Raw genomic sequence first — 23,124 nt, forward strand, 5'->3', positions numbered from 1 at the left:
CTTCGGAGCAGAGTCAGATTGAAATCAATAGGGCAAAAGAAGTACTTGGAGCGAGGTGGGGGTGATGCTCACAGCAGGACCAAGTCCTTAAATGACACTAACACAAGACTGCCTGTGTACATAAGGCTCCCAGCATCCTGAATACATCTCCGTTATTGTTTTTAAAGACATGCTTCTAGCCCTTCTGGCTACGAACACAGGCTTGAAAATGTTTGGACTAGGCCAAGTGTAATCTCAGAAACTTGGGGGTGGGGAGGAGAAAGTGTGTGAGGAGACATCATGGCCCAGATTTCCAGGGACTAAGGTTTTAGTGCTTTTCAGAGCTAGCCACTGCTTGCCACGGCTACCGGTAAGCAAATATGTACATAATTTGCTTCTTTGCAGAACTTGACCTTCATCACCTAGGTGTACAATGTTGATTTGGGCAGAACAAAATAGACACTGTCTGCCTTGTACAGCAGGGCGAGAAGACTGAGTGGCTGACATCCTTACTAAATTTACTCAAGGAAGTCCCATTGAAATCAAAAGGACAAGTAAGGTATGTCCTTTTAATTTCAATAGGACTTCCTCAAGTAAATTCAGTCAGGATGTCAACCAGTATTTGCTATGGGAGCTTAACTGATAAGGAAGGAGATAGCTTCACAAGTATATTAAGTTCCCTCCCTCCCTCAACTCCACTGTACTCCTGTATTATCCTAAAATAAATCCAAAGATCCTTTATCATATGAGAGAATGGTATTTACTAAAAATGCAGGAATAAAATTCCCAGTGATCTACAATCATTTTAGTTAAACCAGGTATTCTCAAAAGTTGATACTGTGACCCGCTAAAATATATAAAGTTACATGAGACACACACACACCCCACCACCACCCATGATTAAAGATAGTGTTCAAAAATTAGGATTAGATTCTCATCTTAACTTTTAGACACTGGTCCCAATTTCTGAATATTTAGGATTTTGTTTTTGTTTTTTTAATGCTCCTATTTTAAAATCATTCTTCCAAAGTTTGGAATTTGAGCCATGTTAGAAATGGAAAAGATTTTCAAAAATACATACCGTTTCTGTGTCACCAAAATCCATACAAAGCTAAGAGTGGGCACAGCAACAGCACTTCTTTGGCCAATGGGCTGGAAGAGAGTCCCCCTCTTGGGAGAGGAGGACTCTCTCATCAGATGAAATCTTCTTCAAGGCCGTCACCCAAAGAAGCATTGCTGCTGTGCCTGCCCTCAGCTTTGTACACAGCAGAGGAACTGGGGGTCGTTGGCTTCTGACTCCATGTCTGCTTCCAGTTGCCCAACCATCCCCACCCCACAGAGACACTGGTTAAGGCCTCTGGATCATAATAGCTCCCTCCTGGCTCCCAACCCTGTTTTAAGTTGCTCGAGACCTCCCAGGGGGTCACAACCCACACTTGGGGAACCCCTGAGTTAAACTCATATGTAACATGATTGTTTTGTACAGTATTACATTACAGTGCCAGACATTAAAGTTCAGTAGAAATAAAGTTCCTAAAGTTCAATAGGATAAACTTGCCTCTTATCTGGAGAAAAATTGTCCTAGGCAAGATTGTGGGCACTTTACCTGCACATGAAGGTATCTTCTCCTTGCCTTTATGTAACAGTACCGAGTAGCTAGAGAACTACAAAGAGTGGAATCTAGTAAATTCATACTTATTACAGATGATTCACACAAGGACACTCAACATATAAACTAACCAGGCTTCTTCACACAACTATCAGATGCCAATTGGCAGAGAAGTATGAACACTGGCAATGCAATCCCACAAAATATTTATGCTGCTGTAATTGCTCTTAAACTGGCTCGTTTATGGAAAAGCTTCTGGTTTTACAGATCAAAAGAAATCCGACAAATGCAATCCAGTTCATGGAGTCTAGGAAGTACACTAGTATATTTTACTTCATAAAAAGGCAAAAGCATGTTCAAGGTTCATTCAGAAAAAGGATTCATTTCAAGTTACTTTACTGGGAATCAGTACTGTTTTCAGAGATCTGAGCTGTCTAGAAAGGTCAAAACACACATAGTGGCATATGGGAGAAATAACAGTCTCTAGTAGTTATTTGTTATGAACTTACTTCCCTAAAATGCATTTCTATTTTAATATGAAATGTATGAAAACTTCATTAAAAATATTTCTTTTCTGTATATCAGATTACCACAAAACATGGTAATTCTAATGTATTTTCTTCTTTTTGGCTGGGATAGCAGAACCTTTCTTTGCAGACTTGTTTTGAGCTTTGGGTTCATAGAGTGCATTCCGTACAAATCTTGAAACAGCACCCTTATCCAGCTTGGCTGCTTTTTTCTTGTCTACTATCTCTTTCACTCTGTTCATATATGTTCTTATTCTCTCCTGAAAAATATGGAAATATAAATACACACTTTTCATCACAGAATAAAGAGAAGTATGAATAGGAATAATTATTCAGAAAAGCATAAACACACAATCGTTATTCATGTACATGGATGGAATTCATCTTAGCTGGATTCTGGTGTTAGTATCTTCAGCATAACAATATATTCAGTATTTCAAAATAAAACCGAGGCCTTCAAATATAAACAATGAACCAGATGACTAAATACAAAATCCATACTGTTCTTACAAAAGTGGGCCTACTATTACTTTCTAGCAAGTCCTCTTGTGGCCTCTCCGCCACCCAATACATCGAAAGGATCATAACTCTTGGGGACAGCCAGCATTCAATTAAATGTGGAATCTTCCTGTGACACTATAAGATGCATATGAACCCGAAGCCTATTCTTGATTACACCACACCCAAGGGCTGAGCATAGAGCTGCACCATCTAAACAGATTCATATTTTATTCAGCTTATCCAGACATCTTCTCAGAAGTTGCTACCTCAGTTGCGATGTACAGGCTGAACTGCTTACACATTTCATTTCAACAGAATATTTTGTCTATTGATGAGTGAAAGAATGGATCGTGTTATGGCTTATATAAAATGACACATTACAGGAATCTATGACATACTACATCTTACAAACAATGATTTGCATAACCAAAAGGGAGAAGAGCAAAACACTTATCCCAATAAGCCATGATTTGTATGAAGCTGTTCTCCCCCTGCCCCCCATTATGGACCAGAATTTTGAAGTTCTAGCCCTCCACTCCCCGCTCTGTTTCAGGCTTCTTGTAAAAGAACCTACACACAGAAAACTAGCAATTTGGGGAAATACTTGTTTTCTTATTGGTGTGTGTGTGTGTGTGTGTGTGTGTGTGTGTGTGTGTGTGTGTGTAGAGAGATAATATTCAGATCATGCGAACTCCCATGAATCTGAAATGGTACAGCTCCACCACAGGTCGATCACCTCTCTGAGAACTAGGTCCCATTTGCCAGTTTTGTTCGATCAAGACAGCTGAACCACAAGCACACACTCTGCAGGTGGACTAATTATTCACAATCTGAAATGCATTTATAAGACACTAGGAATTATAAGGGGTGTGGAAGATGGTAGAGACCTCATATCCATACTAAAAGCTAAACAACTGAAAGCTACTGTACCAAATCCAGCCCCAGATTCTAATCTACGAAGAAACGAAGAGAGGGTCATCTTTGGCAACTGGTCTTCATTAGTCAGTTACTTTTCGAAGGGTACAAGTGGTTGCTAATCAGCAATATACAGCAGTCTCAGAGGATCCTGATCTAGTGCTGAGCAGCCTAGATTCTAGGTCCTGATCTTATCTTATTAAAGGGATCTTAGTCAATCATACACATTTTAGTCATAATACATCTGCATAAGAAAACCAATAGTTTTGAAGAAGAAAAAGAGAGAGGCTTTGTTTTTAGATGATTCATGCATCCCCCACCCCCCCAGAGGAATGCATCACCTTAGAAAGCACAAGCCCAGCTCTCTCATCCAGTGTGCCTCTTAAAATGGTGCTTGTCATCTGCAGTTTGTAGAAGTGCTTGGATTAAAAAATATTTTCTTTATTTTATTTTATTTTTTAAAAATCTCCTGACCTAATCAGGAGAACCTTTTTGGTTAATCAAAATATTTTTAATCAATCTAATTAAATCAACTAAACGCTGCAGCTTTAAGTGGGAACATTAAGTGATTGGCATTTAATGAAAGACTAAAGTAAGGGCTGACAACCAATGAAATATTTTTGGTTAAGAGATAGAGGATTCATTTAAATAGGTATATGACAAAAACTTTAATATAGTTTCCTTTTTTAAAAAAATTGAAAATACAAGATAATGTAAAGAGGCAAACGTTTTTAGAAGGAAAGGGCAACTATAATTTTCTCTTAATTCCTTATTGTACTAATATGGTAACCAAAGTAGCCTCAAGCAAAAATGAAAAACCAACAAATGTGCCTTTAACTTGCAAAATAAGCTGCCAAATAAAGTTTACAGTTCTAATTTAAATGCTAGTTGAGCTTACAAGTTTACTTTTGTAACTATTAGCAGAGCACACTATAATCAAATTGACAATTAACAATCAGGGGAAAGTATGAACTTTTGTGCATGTGCATCCGTGTTTACTAATAGGGCTGCGATTTGAACAAGAGCAGAACTTTGTACATTCAGATAGTGGCATTTCCAGAAACAGATGTTCAGAAAAGAGGGATTCTACTCTGAATTATCTATGTACACACAGGGAGAGAAGTACACAATTCTGTGGCTTATTCACATATTTATCCAAGGCTGAAATCTATATTTAAAATAAGATTTCCCAAGTTATGAGCATATACTTCTCAAGATCCCATTAAAAAAATTAATTAGGTTTCAGAAAATAAAAACACGATTATAGTATGCTGTTTGATGCTCTCAGAACTGTTGAAACTTAATCAGAAAAGACAGGAAGCCTATATGTCAATGGGGGGCAGGGAAGAGAGAAACTAATTGATAATAGATGATACAGAATAAGTTCTCATATCCTGAATAAAAGTTCCATTAAACCCATCATGTATATTCTTTACAAGCAAATGCAAACCCAATCCTATGTATTAAGTTAATGATGAAAGAGCAGTTACCAATTGACTTCCTATATGCAAGATAAAGACATAGAATCAAATTTACATACACACAAGGCGGGGGGGAGCGGGTGATATACCTAGCACCTTAGTAGACAGAATCAAGATGCAAAACAATTTTGACAGGTTCAAACACGGGGCCAAATCCAACGAGAAATTCAATGGAGAGAAATGTAAGACTTTACATCTAGTTAAGAAAAATCAAAGCCACAAATATTCAATACACCCTGGTTTGGCAGTAGTGTAATGTGAAAAAGATCTAGGTGTCTATTTTTTTGGTAAACTTTTTATCTTTTCTTACTTCTTATATAAGTAGTAGGTGCACTTATCTGATATCTTTTTACAAAATAAAACCCACAAACCCCACACCCTCCCTCTTGTCCAACAACGGTCAAACAACTGTTTCCAAATTTATGTATATGCTATAGCTACCTAAAGGCTCAGCAGGGAAATGACTTGACTAGCAAGCCTGAGGTTGCCGGTTTGAATCCCCGCTGGTCTGTTTCCCAGACTATGGGAAACACCTATATCGGGCAGCAGCAATATAGGAAGATGCTGGAAGGCATCATCTCATACTGACTGTGTGGAAGCAGGCAATGCTAAACCTCTCCTGTATTCTACCAAAGGCAACCACAGGGCTCTATGGATGCCAGGAGTTGACACCGACTTGAGGGCACACTTTACTTTTTACTTTACAGAATATTCATTACAAAATAAACATGAATTTCAATCTTTCTGGCTTGTCAAAATGTTATTTCTTCTGATCTACATAATTCAGATAGGGCAACCATCCTTCTAAGAAATAATTTTTGTATGACTTGTGCAACACTGATTTTTGCAAAGAGATTTTGTCTTGAACCAAAAATGTCCATATTTTATCAAACCATACGTAAGGCTAGGGGCTTTTTAAATCTTTCCAGTGCTTCAGTATAACTCTTTGGATTGCTACCAAGAGCAATACTATCAATTCTTTAACTAAAATGTTGTTTACATCAAAGCAATGCAGAAATATGGCTTTGGCTGTTAGGGGGATTCCGACTCCTGTAATCGCATCTATAACCTGGATAACTCTTCTCCATAAGTGCTGTAGCCCTGGACATGGCTGCCACATGTGAATGTAGGAGCTTATCAAGCCACATCTCCTCCAGCATTTCAGTGAATCTGCTGAGTACATGTGTGCTAGCTGCATCGGTGTTCGATACCATATCTTCAGTGTTTTAATCGCAGACTATTTTATGTTAAGAAAAGATGATTTTAAAGAATGGGATGGCCAGATTTTATCCCAGTCCTCCTCTTGAAGTGCGGCTTATGTTCACCTCCCACTTTTTCTGCGTAAGTGTGAAGTGAGCTAAGCTGATTTAGCAAACATTTATATAACACAGAGATGATTTTAGGCACACCCTCCCCCTTGATATTCAGTTATTCTATCTTTTTTCCCCCTCTTTCCCTCAGATAACTATTCTGTTCCAGGAAATGCTGAGTCTGCAACTATTCAAGCCAGAGAATTGCACATCAAAATCTAGTTTCTAGTTCAGCCTTAGATTTACACCCTTCTTTCCCAATAATTTGGCTTACTTTAGTAATATTATGTGCTCTCCATGCCAAGCTTTGGAACTTTGTCCCAGCGTAAAAGCTCTTTGTCCTAGAAAGATAGCTGCTTTCGATCTTTTCCTGAATAGTTTGTTTCTCCATCTATCCCATATTGCTAAGGTAGAGGGCCAAAAATAAGTTTTTGGTAACATCCTGCAATCTCTCTTTTGGAGGCTGCCAGAGCATTTCCTCTAGGGATCTTTCTTCTGTAAACTGGCCTTCAATATCTAACCATGAGGTACTTTCTTTGACCTTTGGCATTTTACTAGCCTGCCTCACTTGTGCAGCCACATAGTACAAGGTAACATCTGGGACACCCAAACCTTCTTTTTCTACTCATGCTTGCAAAATTTTGTGGCTTACTCAAGCTTCTTTGCTTTTCTGTATAAAGTTATTCATCATCTTTTGCCATTTAGATAAAGTTTTGTAAGATAGGGATAGACAGAAATAAAAATAGTAACCTGAGTATAAATGTATTTATATATTGCCATTATTTTCCTAATCCGACATGTGCATACTGTTCCAACAAAGCAATTCCCTTTTTAGTCTGTTTAACACAATTGTTAAACATTTAATTGCTGAACAGTGAATCTTTTTCCAATGAAATGATCACTGCTAGAATCCTAAGAGCCCAATTTCCCACCTTGAAACCATATTGCTCAAACTGTTTTTTGCTTTCAGAACTCAAACTGAATCATCATACCTCTGACTCATTATAATTGATTTTCAGCTTGGATACCAGCCCATATTTCTGGAATATATGCAAAATAAGAAGCAATTCCACTTTGGGATTTGAGCTGAACAATGCCGTATCATCAGCAAACGCACTCGACTCACACGACTGTGCAGTCAGGCGGAAAGGCAGGGTTCTGTCTACCTTCCCCCAGATGACCGCTCCAAGCCGTCGTGCCGAGCACAGTGCACTGTGGGATTCCCCCAGGGGATGGGAGCTCTAGGCACCTGTCTGTGTCAGTGCCACCGTTCCTTCTAAGGTGTGCGCACGTGCGCTCACAAGTTTCTGGATGTCCGCTCAGTTCATTTTAGATCCCACTGAGGGTGAATCAGGAAGGCCCCATTCTGAATGCAGGTGCGCACACATTGCCTTGAAACTGCTGCCCAGAAGAAAACTCATTCCATACAAAGATGCAGGAAATTAGAGGGACCACTGGTCAGAGCAAGCTGCAAGCAGCTCGTGCTGACACACAATCCCAGGAGCCAGGTTAAGAGCACGTTTGCACCCTCGACTAACAGCGGGGTTTCAGCACTGGGTTTAGTGCCGCAGCACTGCCGGGATCCTGGCGGTTCTCACAAGCTGAGCTTGGCTGCTCATGAGAAGAGCCTCAATACATTTTTAGTTTGCCTAATTTATATTCCCATTAGGTCAACATGATCTCTGAGAACATTTGGAAGTGGGTCCAATGAAATAGCAAAATCTGCGGAGCGATGTCCATTCACCTTTGTGTGTGCCACTGAGTTTGCACATAAATCCTTAATCACCAACACGAACCTCTCCCCAAATTAGTTACAGTGGAAAGCTTCACTCAAGGCAGTCAATAGCCTTCTCCGCGTCAAGAGAGACCACTGCCAATGGTCGATTTTGCTTGTCACAATAATTGATCATGTTCCATGTCCTGCGAATGTTGTTGACTATCTGCCTGTGTGGGATAAATCCTGTTTGGTCTTTATGGACATAATGGTCAATGAATATGTTTAGTCTGGATGCAAGTAGAGCAGCAAATAGTTTAAAATCCTTGTTTAGAAGCAATATTGAGTGAAAGGACACAGGTGAAATGAGGTTTCTGCCTGGTTTAGGCAAGTCAATGATTCACACCTCTGTGCAGGATTTAGGGATTTCTCCCTTGTGCAAAATCAGATTGTATAGATGCACCAAATGTGGGGCTATTAAGTCCTTAAATTTCTTATAAAATTATCCCATAAACCCATCCCTACTTGTTGTTTTGTTTTTTACTCTGTTTATGCCTGCAGTTCTTTCCTCAACAGTAAAGGTCTGTTGAAGAGATTCATGTGTTGCTCTGATAGAGTATGTAAGTTACTGATCTATAAGAAAATTCAAAATTGATCCATTGATGGTTTCTAAGACGTATACAGCTCTTTGTAATAGGTGGCAAATTCTGCCAAAATATCTTCAGCTTCCACTGTTTCTCAATTGGAGATCAATGTAGCCGCTTTGTTAGATGAAAATTTGGTGGAAAGTTGATGCATTTTTAGCTATAATAACATTACTTTTATCTTTTGTGTTTCTAGCAGTTCTAAATATCTCCTCTCATTTTATTATTAATAATAATAATAATAATAATAGTTCGATTTCTATACCGCCCTTCCAAAAATGGCTCAGGGCGGTTTACACAGAGAAACAACAAACAAATAAGATGGCTCCCTGTCCCAAAGGGCTCACAGTCTAAATTCTTCTGTATAGCCTATAGTCTCCATGTATTTTATGTAGTCTTTCCAGTTTTTGCACTTTTATTTATAAAGTAAAAAATATATTTTGAAGAGACTTCCTTGAGTTCCCTTTGGCCTCTCGCTTTCCAGAAGAAACCCACACTGATCAGTTTGCCTCTGATCACTGCTTTCATTGTGTCCCACACTATAGCTGGGTTTTCTGATTCGATAGTTAGGTTAACACCACACTCTGTGTTATGCATGAAACAAATCCCTTATCTCTTCTGTTAAATCAGAAATCAGCTTGTCATTCAGCAGTAACCCACTGTTAAGCCTCCAGTCCGCTCCTTTGTCGTCTCTTTTTCTACGTGCCAAATGACAGGAAATCCAAGCGTGACCTGAGCAGGTGATGGGCCCTATCTCTGTTTTTATTGAAGTATTAGCTACAGATAAAGATATAGTCCAATCTAGAATGAGAATTCTGACAGTGTGAGAAAATGTGTAGTTCCTTGTTGTTGTGTGTATGTCTCCCAACAGTCAACTAGGTTCCTGTCTATGCAAAAATCAGAAACTGCTGATCCTGAATGATTCCTTGATATAGTTCCTGACCTGTCCATAGCAGGTTCCTTTGCCATATTAAAGTCCCCACTTAGTATTTGCATTCCTGCTCCCATTTGTTGCAATACTACTTGTATGCCATTCAAAAATTCTATCTGGTGGCTATTTGGAGCACAGAGAACCCACAATCATGGGCTGGCCCTTCCATGCCCCTTTGACAAATAAGTACCTTCCTCTTTGGTCTGTCACTACATTTTGGTGAGTAAATTGACATGTTTTAGATATAAGGGCAGCCACTCCTCTAGCTTTAGAAGCCCCAGGTGCTGTGAATTGCACTGGGTACCACTTGGATTTAAAGAGTGGCTTTGAGGTTTCCCCTTTATATGTTTCCTGCTACAATATACGAATACGAAGAATATTTATATACCACTTTTTAACAAAAATTCCCAAAGCGGTTCACATAGATATAAATAATAAATATCTATAATACATAAAATAAATAGATATCTGGCTTCTCTTCCTGTATAAATTTCATTACTCGTGAACTTGGGGAGGGGGGGCTGAGCCCCTTACAATTTGAGCAAAATATTTTTAAATCATGAGCCATAAGAGAATGAATAAAACTTCTTTTCTTAAATACATTATACCCTGCTGATCTAGTGTGAGCATTTTGAATTAGAAAGTCAGAAACAAAACAGCTGATGACAGGTGTAAACATTCCCTAAGAAACTGCGTCCCATCCCCATTTCCCTCCCACTTTTAGCCATCTGGCTTCAACGGCCCTCTGAAATACTTCAAGTTGATTTCTGTTCCAATCTCTTTCCCTTTTGCGGTGGGGTTTTCTGGGAAGCATCTCCGGTTCCCTCTCATAACGTTCAAATGAACTTGAACTGAAACAAACTTAGCCTTGAATTTCTTCTTCTTTACCAATGGAGTGGACAATAGGAAATAATGGTGAATGCTCAGTCCTTGCACTTTTGACACATCTTCCATTTGCTCAGATTGTCACTTCATTCCATCTCTTCTGCCTTTTTGCTGAGGTGATCTGGGACTAGGTTCAACATGGTGCAGCCCTCCTGGACACCCCATGCTAACAATAATTCTCTTTGGTATAAGATCATTAACTAAATGGGAAGCCCCATCTGTATTTATCCTCTGCTTTGGCCAGGGCCTCTGCGATATCTGAGGGCAGTTTTGTGTGTCAGGGTCTCTTGGGACAGATCCTGAGATACAGTGATGTTGCTTGCATAATAAGTAAAGGGACCCTGGCTTCAGGCTTCCTTTAGGATCTTGTCGCCTTGTTCTTCAGAGGGGAGCCCATCCTATGAGCATACTCCAACATGGGAGCAACTCCATCTTCTAATTGCAGGACACCTGCCAGCCATTCTGACAAGAAACTCTGCAAATCTGCCTCTTTGCATTGCTCTGCAAACCCCCTGAAATGCAGGGAATTTCTTCTAAGATTGTCATCCACATATCTGAGCTTCACTTGCATATTTTTCTCCTTTCTCCTAGCACCTGCCATCTCTGCATTAAGGTGTATTTGGAGAGGAGAGCTGGTCTTGTGGTAGCAAGCATGACTTGTCCCCATACCTAAGCAGGGTCTGCCCTGGTTACATCTGAATGGGAGACTTGATGTGTGAGCACTGCAAGATATTCCCCTCAGGGGATGAAGCCGCTCTGGGAAGAGCAGAAGGTTTCAAGTCCCCTCCCTGGCTTCTCCAAGATAGGGCTGACAGAGATTCCTGCCTGCAACCTTGGAGAAGCCGCTGCCAGTCTGTGAAGACAATACTGAGCTAGATAGACCAATGGTCTGACTCAGTATATGGCAGCTTCCTATACTCCTATGTGTAGGCCTAGGTCCATTGCCTCACCTGCTGTTTCAGCCACATCAGTTAGTTTCTTTGTGATTTGATCTAGTTGCTTATTTGTGGATCTCAAGAACTCTTGAAGTTTATCAGCTACTAAGTTCTGTCATTTATTTCTTTGCTTCTTCTGGGCCTCCTACGGCCTCTGTTTTAGGCATCATTTGCTCAGTGGCCCTTTGCCTGCCTTCTTCCTCCCTGTCTGTGGGGAACAGGAATTTTTTAAGATCACCTATGGTTTGTTGGGGTTTCACTTTTGAGTACTTGCCCATTTGTAGCAGAGATTGACCACAATTGGTGTTTGATTCAGGCATAAATGCTGCCAGGAACTTAGGAGCTTTCCCTTTGAGCATCCTGCATCTTCAGCAGTGATGCTCTGACTGCGCATCACCCCCTCGGACCTAGGTGTCTTAATGACCCATGCTGAGCTTGAGCCAGCAGTATGATGCAGCAGCTAAAAATCTAATCCAATCTTGAGCTACATTAACAGAGGCATCGCATCAAGATCATAAGTTGTAATAATTCCATTATATTCTGACCTCACTTGGAATGCTCACTTGGATCTCACTTGGAATACTTACTGGCTGACTTCCAGCGTACCAACCTGGGAAACCTACAGAAAAGCTGCTCTTAACTCACCGAGTCTTCCCAAGCAAAAGAGTGCATACATGGAGAAGGGGGAAACAATTGTTGCTGTTCTCCTCTACCTTTGTAAGTGTTCGTTGCTCAGGACATATTTCTGGAAGGCAACGAGCACTTACAGAGGTAGGGGAGAGCAGCAAAAAATTACTCCCCGCTCCCCCTGCTGCTTTGATTCCAGTTAAATTAAGAGCAGCCTCTCCGCCTGGGGACACAGATCCTCCGCATGCCCAGATTACTGCTCTGGATGTCAGCCACTGTGCCCAGGTCTGGGCACCATATTTTTAAAAAGAAAATATTAATGAACAGGAACTGGTTCAGAGGAAGGCAACAAACTCAGATGGTGAGGGGTGTGGAAACCAACCTAGGTGAGGGATGAGGAAGGAGCTGGATAAGTTTAGCCTGGAGAAGAGAAGACCAAGGGGAGACAAGATAGCTGTAGGGCTGTCGTAAAGGAGATGAAGTGGACTTGTTCTCAGTTGCTCCCAAGGACAGGACTAGAAGCCATGGGTTCAAATTACAAGGGAGCAGATTCCAGCTAGGTAACAGGAAGAATTTCAGAACAGCAAGAGCTGTTTGACAATGGAACAGTCTACCCTGCCCAGTGGTGAGCAGTCCTTTGCTAAAGATTTTCAGAGGCTGGATGTTCATCTGTCAGGAATGTTGTGGCAGTTTCCTACCCTGAGCACAGGGTTGGACTAGAAGACCCCCAGGATCCCTTTCAAGTCAAAGTCTATGACTCATAAGGAAGCACCATCCACCAACACTCATTTTACAGTGCATACATGAAACTAGATCGCGAACTTAAAAAGAATCTCTTTCGTCAGAGCTTTCAAGCTAGAGATACAAACAATACTACACATGCAGTGCCTGAGATTTTTGACACTAAATATATTTACTATTGGTTAGCATGACACACTTTTCATATAGATATAGCCTGGAAAGGAGTAACAATTGAATGATGATTTGAATCCGGTTAAGACAGCGAATGAATCCCATTTTTCTTTCCAGAAGACTTATTGTGAACTGAAGAGCAGCAGCATATGTATATATATCTCATCCCTATGCAATACCACCTTTATTTTGCAATTAGCACGGCCTACAATCTACTTTTATAGCTAAATGCTTTTATTGCATTAGCAATAATATATATTTTATATATATCATGCCAATTCTGATGGACAAGCACAGATTTGATCTGTAGTTTTTCTGTTCCTCAGGTTAAATCGTATGATCTGATTCCTGAAGTCAGCAGAATTTCCAAGATACCTAGCCTTATATACTGTTCTCATGCACCTAAATGGAATATAAAGACAAACCTAAAAGATTTATTATAGGCAGTAAATATGTCACTAATGCAGAATTACTGGACAGTACACATACAACTGGTGCCAAAAAAGCTTTTAGCTTTGTTGCCGAACTGGATTCTTTACTGCTGAGAAAATGAATTAATGGAGGGATTGGAGAAGGGGAAGGGGAATCTTTCCCGTCTTTGCTAGTAAATCACCCACACGATACTTTTAAAGTCATACAGGAGTAAGAAAAGGTAGCCTCCGAGATTAACGCGAGTCCAAGTATTTATAGGAAAACACACTGTACTGGAAGTTATAAATAATTATTAGACATGCAACATTTTTTTTCCATTCCCTAAGTGAAAAGCTAGTTGGCACAAAATTCAGCTCTCAAAAGGGAGAGTAAGGAGAAAGAAGGATCTTATTTTAACTTGTAACCCTTTTAGAATTTCAGTTAGACTGAAGCTTCTGCTTTCAGGAGAGAGAATATAATTCTGAACAAAAATACACCTTGGATTTCCTTCCCATAGAGGAAGGTAAGGGAATGATATAAATAAGAAGTGTGCATGCTAGGCAAACCTTTAAGAGTGCATCTCATGGTTGATCACTACAAAGTAGCTAATTCAAAACAGTTGCTCAAATGGCGGCTTTGTCACCTTCACATTAAACAAATACCGGTTGACATTCTGTACAGTCTTACAAGGGCAGAGATAGAGTTCTGTTCTCGCAAAGAGTCACTAAACTGTAGATGAGGTCTGGCTCACAGTGAAGAGGGAGGGGGAAAGCAATTTTCACTTCTCTGCCCTCCACACAACAGCCCTTTGTGTATTCAGGAATATGTCTGAGGGCTGTGCAACCCTCAAGGACATATTCCTGGCAATGAACAGAGCTTTTGTAAGGAGAGGAGAGAAGCAAAAATAGCTTCTCCCTCTGCTGCAAGCCAAACATCGCCTGTAGTTAATTTAGTGGCTTCTTGTGCAGATGGAGTTCTTGTTCTGCCCTCATAACGCTGCACAAAATATCAGCCGCCAAAATATGGCCTTAAGAGCACTAATAATAATCACTTTTCCGGTGGACAAAGTTTATAGAGATGCATCCAGTGTCCAGTGCAAGAGGCCTGCATTGCAATATTGTGCTGTACTGACCAAAGGACTGTGCCTCGCATCATAGGACTGTCGTAAGGAACAAAAATAACTGAGAAATATTTTATTATGGTTATTCTTAACATTCAGTGATCAATAATCCATCCATGAACACCCTTTTTTAAAAAAACAAAACAAAACAGGTTTAATATCATGCAAGTACAATGAAGAGGAAACTTTGCAGTGTATTTAAATAAGAGTCTTACCAGCTCTTGTTTCACTTGGTGTTCCTTTGGATTAATGCCTTGAGTGGCAAGATACACTGCAAGACAAGTTAAAAAATAGAAATGAAAATTACAACAGAATCTTTACTACATGTTTACACTGCATGCATGCACAAATACTAATATCAGGATTTGAAAAACTGCTTGGCTAAATGTAATTCCAAACTATCCAGATCACAATATAAGATGCCTAACAGCTCAGGTAAAAGGGCATTAAATATTTCTACAGGACAAAAAGGAGACCACAAAACAACGGGAATAGATTGGCTATTATTTAAAAGTTGGAAGGTTTAAATAATTCAGTTGTTTCTTTTAACATTACTTGTTAAAGTACAGTGATAGTATTTTTATTTTTTCAGAAATAGGATGGAAGAGATACCCACTTGCAGAGCTGCATATCTAAATGATGCATCTGCATATTGAAAGACTTGAGTTACTGTCATGCATTTCAGAGTGCAAACTCACCCCAAAACATTGAATTCAGTGTATAGGCAGATACCAAATCCAGTTTTGCTTGTTCAAGAGGATCCAGCTAAAAACAGAAAGATAAAAACATCATCCTATACCTTTTAATATGTTTAACTGACAGCTCACTGCAACAGGTACCAATTATAACTGCAGTATAGAGCCAATACCCACCACAGGATTCACAGCATAATAATCTCATCTGGACCCAATGTGAAATCCTATCCAGGATCCTCAGCATAAGGAATGTTAGACTGATAGAATTTAAAATTCATATAAGTGTGTTTTGCATTTGGGGCCTCAGGTGTGACACTCTGACTAAAATTAACTTGTTAAACTAATTCGGTACACTATAGTAAAAGCTCAGACATTTAAATAGAGTTTTAGGATTTATAATTATTCCAGCCAGTGTTCCCTCTAACAGGGATTCCCAGATATTGTTGACGTCCCAGCATCCCCAGCTGCAATAGCCTTTGCTTGGGGGTTATGGGAGTTGTAGTCAACAACATCTGGAAATCCCTGTTAGAGGGAACACTGATCCCAGCCAAAATATTAAGCAGCTGATAACACTTCACAGGTGCTAAAACTGCTTCAGATATTATTCTGTTGTAATTTTCACAACCACCTTGTAAGGTAGGTCACTATTATGTCCATATTGCATAAGGAGGAGAGGGACAAGGCTGAGAGATAATGGTGTACCCAAGAACAGCTAGCGAGTTCATAGCAGAAGAGAGATTTGAACTGGAAAGCCCTGTATGCTCACAGTGTTCCTTTGCTTTACAGCCAGGAATGGGAATTCCATGCCTGCATAGGTTCTGGTTGACTGCCACCAGTCATTTTGTGCACAGTGCATTCAGGATTATTAAGGCTGTATACAAAAAGGTAGAAACATTTTTTGGCTGTCAAAGCCAATCTATCAGTTTGTTCCCCTATAGGATTTCCAGGAAACTCCGATTACACGAGTGTGCAGCTTACAAGACTGAACATGGATGTTGTCAAAGGGTTGAGTTGTCAAGACTAGTTTTTGTCCATATTTATTCATGTTTGGAAGGCTTCAGGAGTGAAATTCCCTGATGTGTGAGATTTTATTTTGCCCCAAAGAAATTACAAATTGGATGTTAAATGTTAAATTAAGTTACATAGATACATGTACAAGGACCTCAGGCAGCACCTTGTGTTGTTGCTGGGTGTAGAAAGAGGGAGAAGCTAAGATTATATCTATATCTATATCTATATCTATATCTATATCTATATCTATATCTATATCTATATCCCCCTTTAGAGCTAATTGGAAGGGATAGCGTGGCTGGTGAACAACTAAAATTTATATTCCAGGACCCGTTTGCTCTAGAAGTGAGGAAAGGGGTATATTGGCTTTCTGGCCTCTAGATTAACATAGCAGTACAACAAACTGCTCAATATTTAGGAGCCTGGCCACTGGAGCTCCCAACCTCTACCACCAGTTAGACCAGGCCTGTGCAACTTAGGCCCCCCCTATCTGATTTGGACTACAACTCCCATAATACCCCGCCACAGTGGCCAATAGCCAGGGATTATGAGAGGTGTAAGCCAACATCTGCAGGAGGGCCGAAGTTGAGCAGCCCTGAGTTAGACAAACAGGCAGTAGCGGTAGTCCTTTCCTCTCACCTTCTGCAAAAGTTTGCTTCTGGGAACAGACATCATCGTTTTCAACATCTCATCGACAGAACCAAGAGATTTTTCAAAGGCTGAAAGATAATCATGAATCTCGGTTGGATACTCTTCTCCGGCAAGATCTGCCTCCGACATGTTGCTGTATAGAAAATAATCAGGACAATCTCAGAAAAGGTGCACTGCAGGATAACTTACAATACTGGAACAGGCCGACAAGCTATCTGAAATACCTGTGTTAATTTGTATGCTGGGAATCTAAGATATAGAAGGCAGCTTTCTTGATCCTTGTAATAAGGGCAACAGTATCAAACGCTCTCCTTTTGAACAGATTTCTATGGTGTGCTTATCCTGGCAACACAGCTACTGCTCTCGTGTGACCTAGGTGCTGTACACATTTTGCTTCCACTGGGACCAGCCATCAATACTGGCATGAGACACACACCTGTAATATGGAAATTGATGTGATCAGGGAGGAAGCCAGTGGGGTGTAGCAGCCATGCTACAAGGGGATCATTTGAACACAGTCTATCTCAAAAGGGAGTTCACAAGTCAGGATCACAGAAGCCTATGGAATACTTTAAAGTACAAAAGACACCAGTGGTCCCTCTAATTTTTTTCATCTCTGTGCGGAATGAGTTTTGTTCTGGGAGGCAAAACTCAGTGAATGAGTTTTGTTCTGAACGCACATGCATTCAGAGTGGGGCCTTCCTAATTCAACCTGAGCGTGATCTAAAATTAACTGCGCGGACATCAGAAAACTTGTGAGCACACGCATGTGTGCATGCCTTAGAGGGAACAGTGAAAGATACCAATGAAATAAGTGGCTGTCCCACTAATTCAACTGGCTGTTCCTCTGCAAATAGTGGTGCACAGCTACTAATTAGATAGGTGTGGATTAGTGTTACTCTTCTTCACCTTACCAACACACACTCAAAAAGCAAGCCGACAGAAGCCCAAGGAGCACCAGAGGACATCAACCATGTCTACCGATAATATATTGTCAAGAGGCTCCTACCCACATTAAGGAAGTGATTAAGAATTTTAAGTGGGGCTGCAGCATTTAGTCAACTAACTAAATGCTGCAGCCCCAAGTAACTGGTTAAATTAAGAACTTCTGGATTGATGAACCAGATGCCCCTGATGAATCAGGCACGAGAATTTTAATTCACTAACAATTCTTGCAAAAGCTGCAGGCAGCTGATTTAGAAGCAGCACACGGAATGAAAAATCTCTTGTAAGATGGTGCCTGCTATGGCACTTGTGGGAATTATCAATCAAAAAGAAAGCAAGTGTGGTTTTTCTTTGGAACCACTGTTTTCATCATACAGACTGAATAGTATATTGATTAAAACTCATAAAATTAATCGACAAAGATTTCAGATGACAGCCCTAACTTTAAACAGTTGTGACTACTAGGCCTATGCAATATCAGATTTCCAATATTAGAAATGTCCCGATATCAGTGAGATCGGAAATAATTCCGATCTTCTATTTAGAAAGCTATATCGGATTGGAATTATCTGATACGGTATCAGGGATATTGGAGGAAATATCAGCATATCGGAGCACAAAATGGGGCAGAAATACAAAAGAGAGTCCACATTTTCCCCCCGTTACTTAAAAAAATTACAATTAAAATTAATGGATAAGCTGTATTCGAAATTGAATACACAAGTGTCCTTGTGATTCTTGGGTGTGACATCACATTTGTTGTAATTCTTGGATGAGAGTACAATTTCTAGGTTACTTTTGAAAAATCAAAAATCAATGCACCGGCTGATTTATTCCAAATTAAACACACAGAGACCTGCCATCCTCCACTCTGTGCACCAAATTTCAGAGCTCTGTGCCCAGCCTTTTTTTTTTTTTTTCCCCCCATAAACTTCTATGGGGATTTTTGCTGACCGTTATCGGATTTCCAGTCCGAAATCTGATAACTATATTTTGAAGGGTCAAAAAACCTATACCATTTTCTACTGTATCATATTAGATACTATACAATATTTGTGATTGTGCACAGCCCTAGTGACCACACAAAACTTGAGTGAATAAGAGATTGTCTGCTTCCACAAAAAGCTTGGTTGCCAAGATCAGCACAGATATGGCATGTTTTGTAGCTGCAGATCAGATGTTGCCAAGAGGAAATAAGGCCACATGGATGACTCCATGTACCTACAGGCAATCCTGGACTCCCTTTTTTTATTAATCTACAAAAACAATTACTTTAAACTATACAGAGGTACTTTTTACAACAAGCAGAAACTTGATTCGTTCCTGGCTTGCTTCTTTGACATACAGCTTTGCCAAAACGGGATGACTGTTCTGTATCATAAAAACAAAACATTTATTTCCAAATCATTCCATTCAAGTGAGAGAGCACCTCCCCACCCCACCCCACACAAAAGATAGAACATTCTGGAGATCCAGGCAAGTAATGCATAACTGGGAAACTATTCTATGGATAAGTGCACCATTTGAATCAAATGTGTATTGACTAGTCCAGACAAGATGAAAGTAATCCTGGTTGGTATGGGGGAAAACTGGAAGATGTTACAGGAATAATCTAAATGCATGATCTTAAGGGGAGGTTTTTAAACTCAGAATAGCAACCTACCCAAACAGCAGATAACATGGCAAATCTGTTCTTGGACTGTACCATTCAGACTGTAAAGCAGGGATCACATGAATGAACACTCAAATAAGTTACAGTCCCTGCACATAGGAAAGCAGATGACTGAGAGATCAGTTATAGCCTTGCCTTTCTCTCTTATTCCAGACTTCTATTGGCCTTCACAGAAGACTTGGGTGAGCTCTGGAGTCATGGGTCAGACACTGCACTGAGCTTCAGACATTCTCCAAAGCAGCGAGTTCCAGGCTTTGGAACAGGACAGAATCGCATCCCTGACAAAACATTAATATCTGAAGTACAGACTTTTGAAATTACTTCCAAAGGCTTCTCAAGTTCAGCATGAAATCAGAGAAGAACCCCAGCCTATCACTCACTTTGTGCTGGGGCACTCAGACTAAAAAATATGGTCTCTACAAGCGACTCCAGTCAGGAGTCTTTCCCAGCCCTAACTGGAGATGGCAGAGGTCAGACCTGGGACCTTCCACATGCAAAGCAGAAGCTCAAACAGCTCTTCCCTTCCAGTAAAATAGTTCTACTGCTGAATTATGGCCCCATCCCATATTTGCACAGACTTGCAAATAAATGCTAGATAATAAGGCAAACTTCATAATACTAATATGATAGGAAGTGTAGTAGTGGCCAGAAAGCCAAAAGGCGAAGAAAAATGGTTCACATCTGACACAGGCTCAGTGTGTCATAGGAACACAGGAAGCTGCCATGTATTGAGTCAGACTATTGGTCTATCTAGCTCAGTATTGTCTTCACAGACTGGCAGCAGCTTCTCCAAGGTTGCAGGCAAGTATCTCCCTCAGCCCTATGGCAACATACTGTATGCTTTGGTAGTTTGTTGGTTCAATAAAAAAATCTTGTCCTATTTTTTTTTAAAAAAAATCTTGTCCTATCTTGGAGATGCCAGGAAGGGAACTTGAAACCTTCTGCTCTTCCCAGAACAGCTCCATCCAGAGGGGAGTATGTTACAGTGCTCACATTTCTAGTCTCCCATTCATATGCAACCAGGACAGACTCTGCTTAGCTAAGGGAACAAGTCATTCATGCTAGCACAAGACAAGCTCTCCTCTTGTCACTTTTGATAGGTCTCTCAGAATTAGTTCCCTTCCAGTAAAATAAACTCACCTATCTCATAGGAGTGTTGTGAGAACCAGAGAGATTTAGCACAATTGGCATTTAATTTCCAATATACTTGATAAGTGTCATGTTAACTCTTAGTGCTCAACTTTTAAATCCTCACACACATTTATGGCTTCTCGTTTACTGTCCCCGCCCCACACCAAGGTGTATTCCAGTGAATTATAAAAGCCAAAGCCAAAACATTAGATTTATCAGACACCAAACCACAGAACAGAGCTGCAAGTCTTGATTATTAAAGGATGCACAAAGAGATGCAAAGCTATCAGGCAAGATCTAAATGGCCAGAACACATTCTGCAAAAGACGAACAATTCTCACGTCTCCGTTTCAAAGAGATGCATGCAACATTTTAAATGATTAGCTTGCTGTTTGCTACACTGGCTGGATTCTCAAACTTTGCTACTCCACTCTATATAATGTTTTTAACTGTGATTGTGTTTATGGAACATCTTGCCCAAAGACAGTTTCCCTTGGAAAATTACCAATCCTGAACATCACCTTACGGGCCTACACAGACAAACATAGCTCATAGGATCATTTCTGTCCAGCTTTCATCTCACCCTTCTCCACATAATGCCTATGAATTACCATTATACAGAGGATTTAACTTACAAACAGATAAAACATATGGAAAAAGTCCTTTCCTTAATTTGTTCCATACCTTTGCCTGTTAAAACACATTTCACCATGTTAAGTATTGTGGTGAGCCATCTAATGACGCAGCGGGGAAATGACTTGACTAGCAAGCCAGAAGTCACCAGAACTTCAAATCCCTGCTGGTATCTTTCCCAGACTATGGGAAACACCTATATCAGGCAGCAGCGATATAGGAAGATGCTGAAAGGCACCATCTCATACTGTGTGGGAGATGGCAATGGTAAACCCCTCCTGTATGCTACCAAAGAAAACCACATGGTTCTGTGGTCGCCAGGAGTTGACGCCAACACCACGGCACAACTTTAAGTATTGTGGTACGAGCATTCAGAAAACTGTGGCAGCCCATTGACAGAGAAGTACAACCTCAAGACATAGAGAGTCTTGACAAATAATATTAACTACGCAAAAGCCCAATCTAAAGAGGCACAAGAATAAATTCTGGGACTTGACACAGTGACCCCTTAGGATATTGGGTTGAAGTAGAGAAAGGCCTGTCTGCCTACTCTCCTCCCCAGGGTAGACTCCCCAGGGGAGTAATGGCAGGAGAAAGGGCATGCCCTCAACTCCTGCCTGTAGGCTTCCAGCGGCATCTGGTGGGCCACTGTGCGAAACAGGATGCTGGACTAGATGGGCATTCTTGGACCCGATCCAGCAGGGCTGTTCTTATGTTCTTAGACAGAATTTCAGGAACAGCTCATGTCAGAGTCATGGATTATAAGAACAAGACTGCCCTATTAGCCATGATAACTAAGTGAAACTTCCATGTCAGGGGCAGAAAATCAGAAATAGGGAGGGGGGGAGAGAGAGAACCAGTGGGGGAAGGGTTGCTGCCTTTGTGCCCTCTTTGCAGGCTTCCCAGAAGAGGCATCAGGCTGGCCACTGCGCTGAAGACAAGAGACTGGACTGGGTGAACCTCTGGACTGAACCAGCAGGGCTTCCCTTATCCTAAAAGGCATGCCCAGCTTGCTGTTCGCTCACCACAACCGCACCACGTGCACCTGGAAGCACTTTCCCCATACACCCTAGCCTAGAGGCCTTGCTACGCATAACCCAGAGAGCTTTTTCCCTCCTCTCCTCCTTGGCTGGCTGGCTGCGATGTTTCCTCTGTGTATCGCCCAGCCGCTCCCGCGGCTGCCTACAGGGCCGAACCGGCTACTGCCCTGAACAAGCGACAACTTCCTCCCCTACAAGGCAGGCAGCATTTCCTACCTGAGGCTTGGAGCAGAGCAGCGGCGTGGCGTGCCAGGGCGGGCCTTCAGCCGGGACCCTAATGACGAAGCAGCTGGGGCGGGCTCAACTCGAGGAGTCTGCCCGGGCTGGGCGGAGCAGAGGCGAGGCAGGCAGCTGCGAGGTTGTCGCCATAATCATGTAAACTGGCTTTGCAGATGGCTGCTGTCTGCAGCCCCGCGGCACAGCTAGGGAGGTTGGAGGCTCCAAGCAGCTCCTTTGCGCCTCATCTAGCAACAGGAGTCGGGACGCGGAGCGGCTATTAGAGTGAATGGATTCGTTCCCTCTGGCCGCAGAAATTGGCCGTGTGGAGGCGCTGGAGCAAGCACGACCGGCTGTGGAGGGCAAGTCCCCCCCCCAGAAAAATGACTTGCCCGCCCCGCCCCCCATTTCTGTTTCAGAAATCTAATATGTGGGGCACACAGCTCGCCCACTGCTAAATGCACTTTTCCCCTCCTTCCACTCCCCCCCTTTTTTTTTCTTGGTGCCTCATCTGAAAGCAAGGGTGGCCTGTGGCTTAACCTTCCTTAGGGACCGTTCCCAAATAGCCAAACAAAAGAATACTACCTTTCCGAGTCTATTTCTGTGGAAGACATTCTATTTCGGGACCT

At 41.2% G+C, this 23,124-nt stretch overlaps 1 protein-coding gene across 3 annotated transcripts; it reads right to left on the reverse strand.

Moving 5' to 3' along the window:
• Positions 1-1,894: 1,894 nt before the first annotated feature.
• Positions 1,895-23,124, reverse strand: C1D (C1D nuclear receptor corepressor). 3 transcript variants are annotated; one of them, XM_053285434.1, is made up of 6 exons: positions 22,496-22,784; positions 17,083-17,294; positions 16,847-16,991; positions 15,200-15,266; positions 14,717-14,772; positions 1,895-2,375 (listed from the first exon to the last, which is right to left on the reverse strand). In XM_053285434.1, the coding sequence occupies exons 3-6, from the start codon at positions 16,985-16,987 to the stop codon at positions 2,196-2,198; spliced, it is 444 nt and encodes a 147-aa protein (XP_053141409.1). In that variant the 5' UTR covers positions 16,988-16,991; positions 17,083-17,294; positions 22,496-22,784; the 3' UTR covers positions 1,895-2,195. The 3 variants fall into 3 exon arrangements, with proteins under 3 accessions (XP_053141409.1, XP_053141406.1, XP_053141407.1); XM_053285431.1 differs by lacking the exons at positions 17,083-17,294; positions 22,496-22,784 and adding an exon at positions 23,081-23,124; XM_053285432.1 differs by lacking the exon at positions 17,083-17,294 and having other exon boundaries at positions 22,496-22,780.

This window comes from Hemicordylus capensis, chromosome 1 (assembly GCF_027244095.1).
Source record: "Hemicordylus capensis ecotype Gifberg chromosome 1, rHemCap1.1.pri, whole genome shotgun sequence".
Classification (NCBI taxonomy): Eukaryota; Metazoa; Chordata; class Lepidosauria; order Squamata; family Cordylidae; genus Hemicordylus; species Hemicordylus capensis.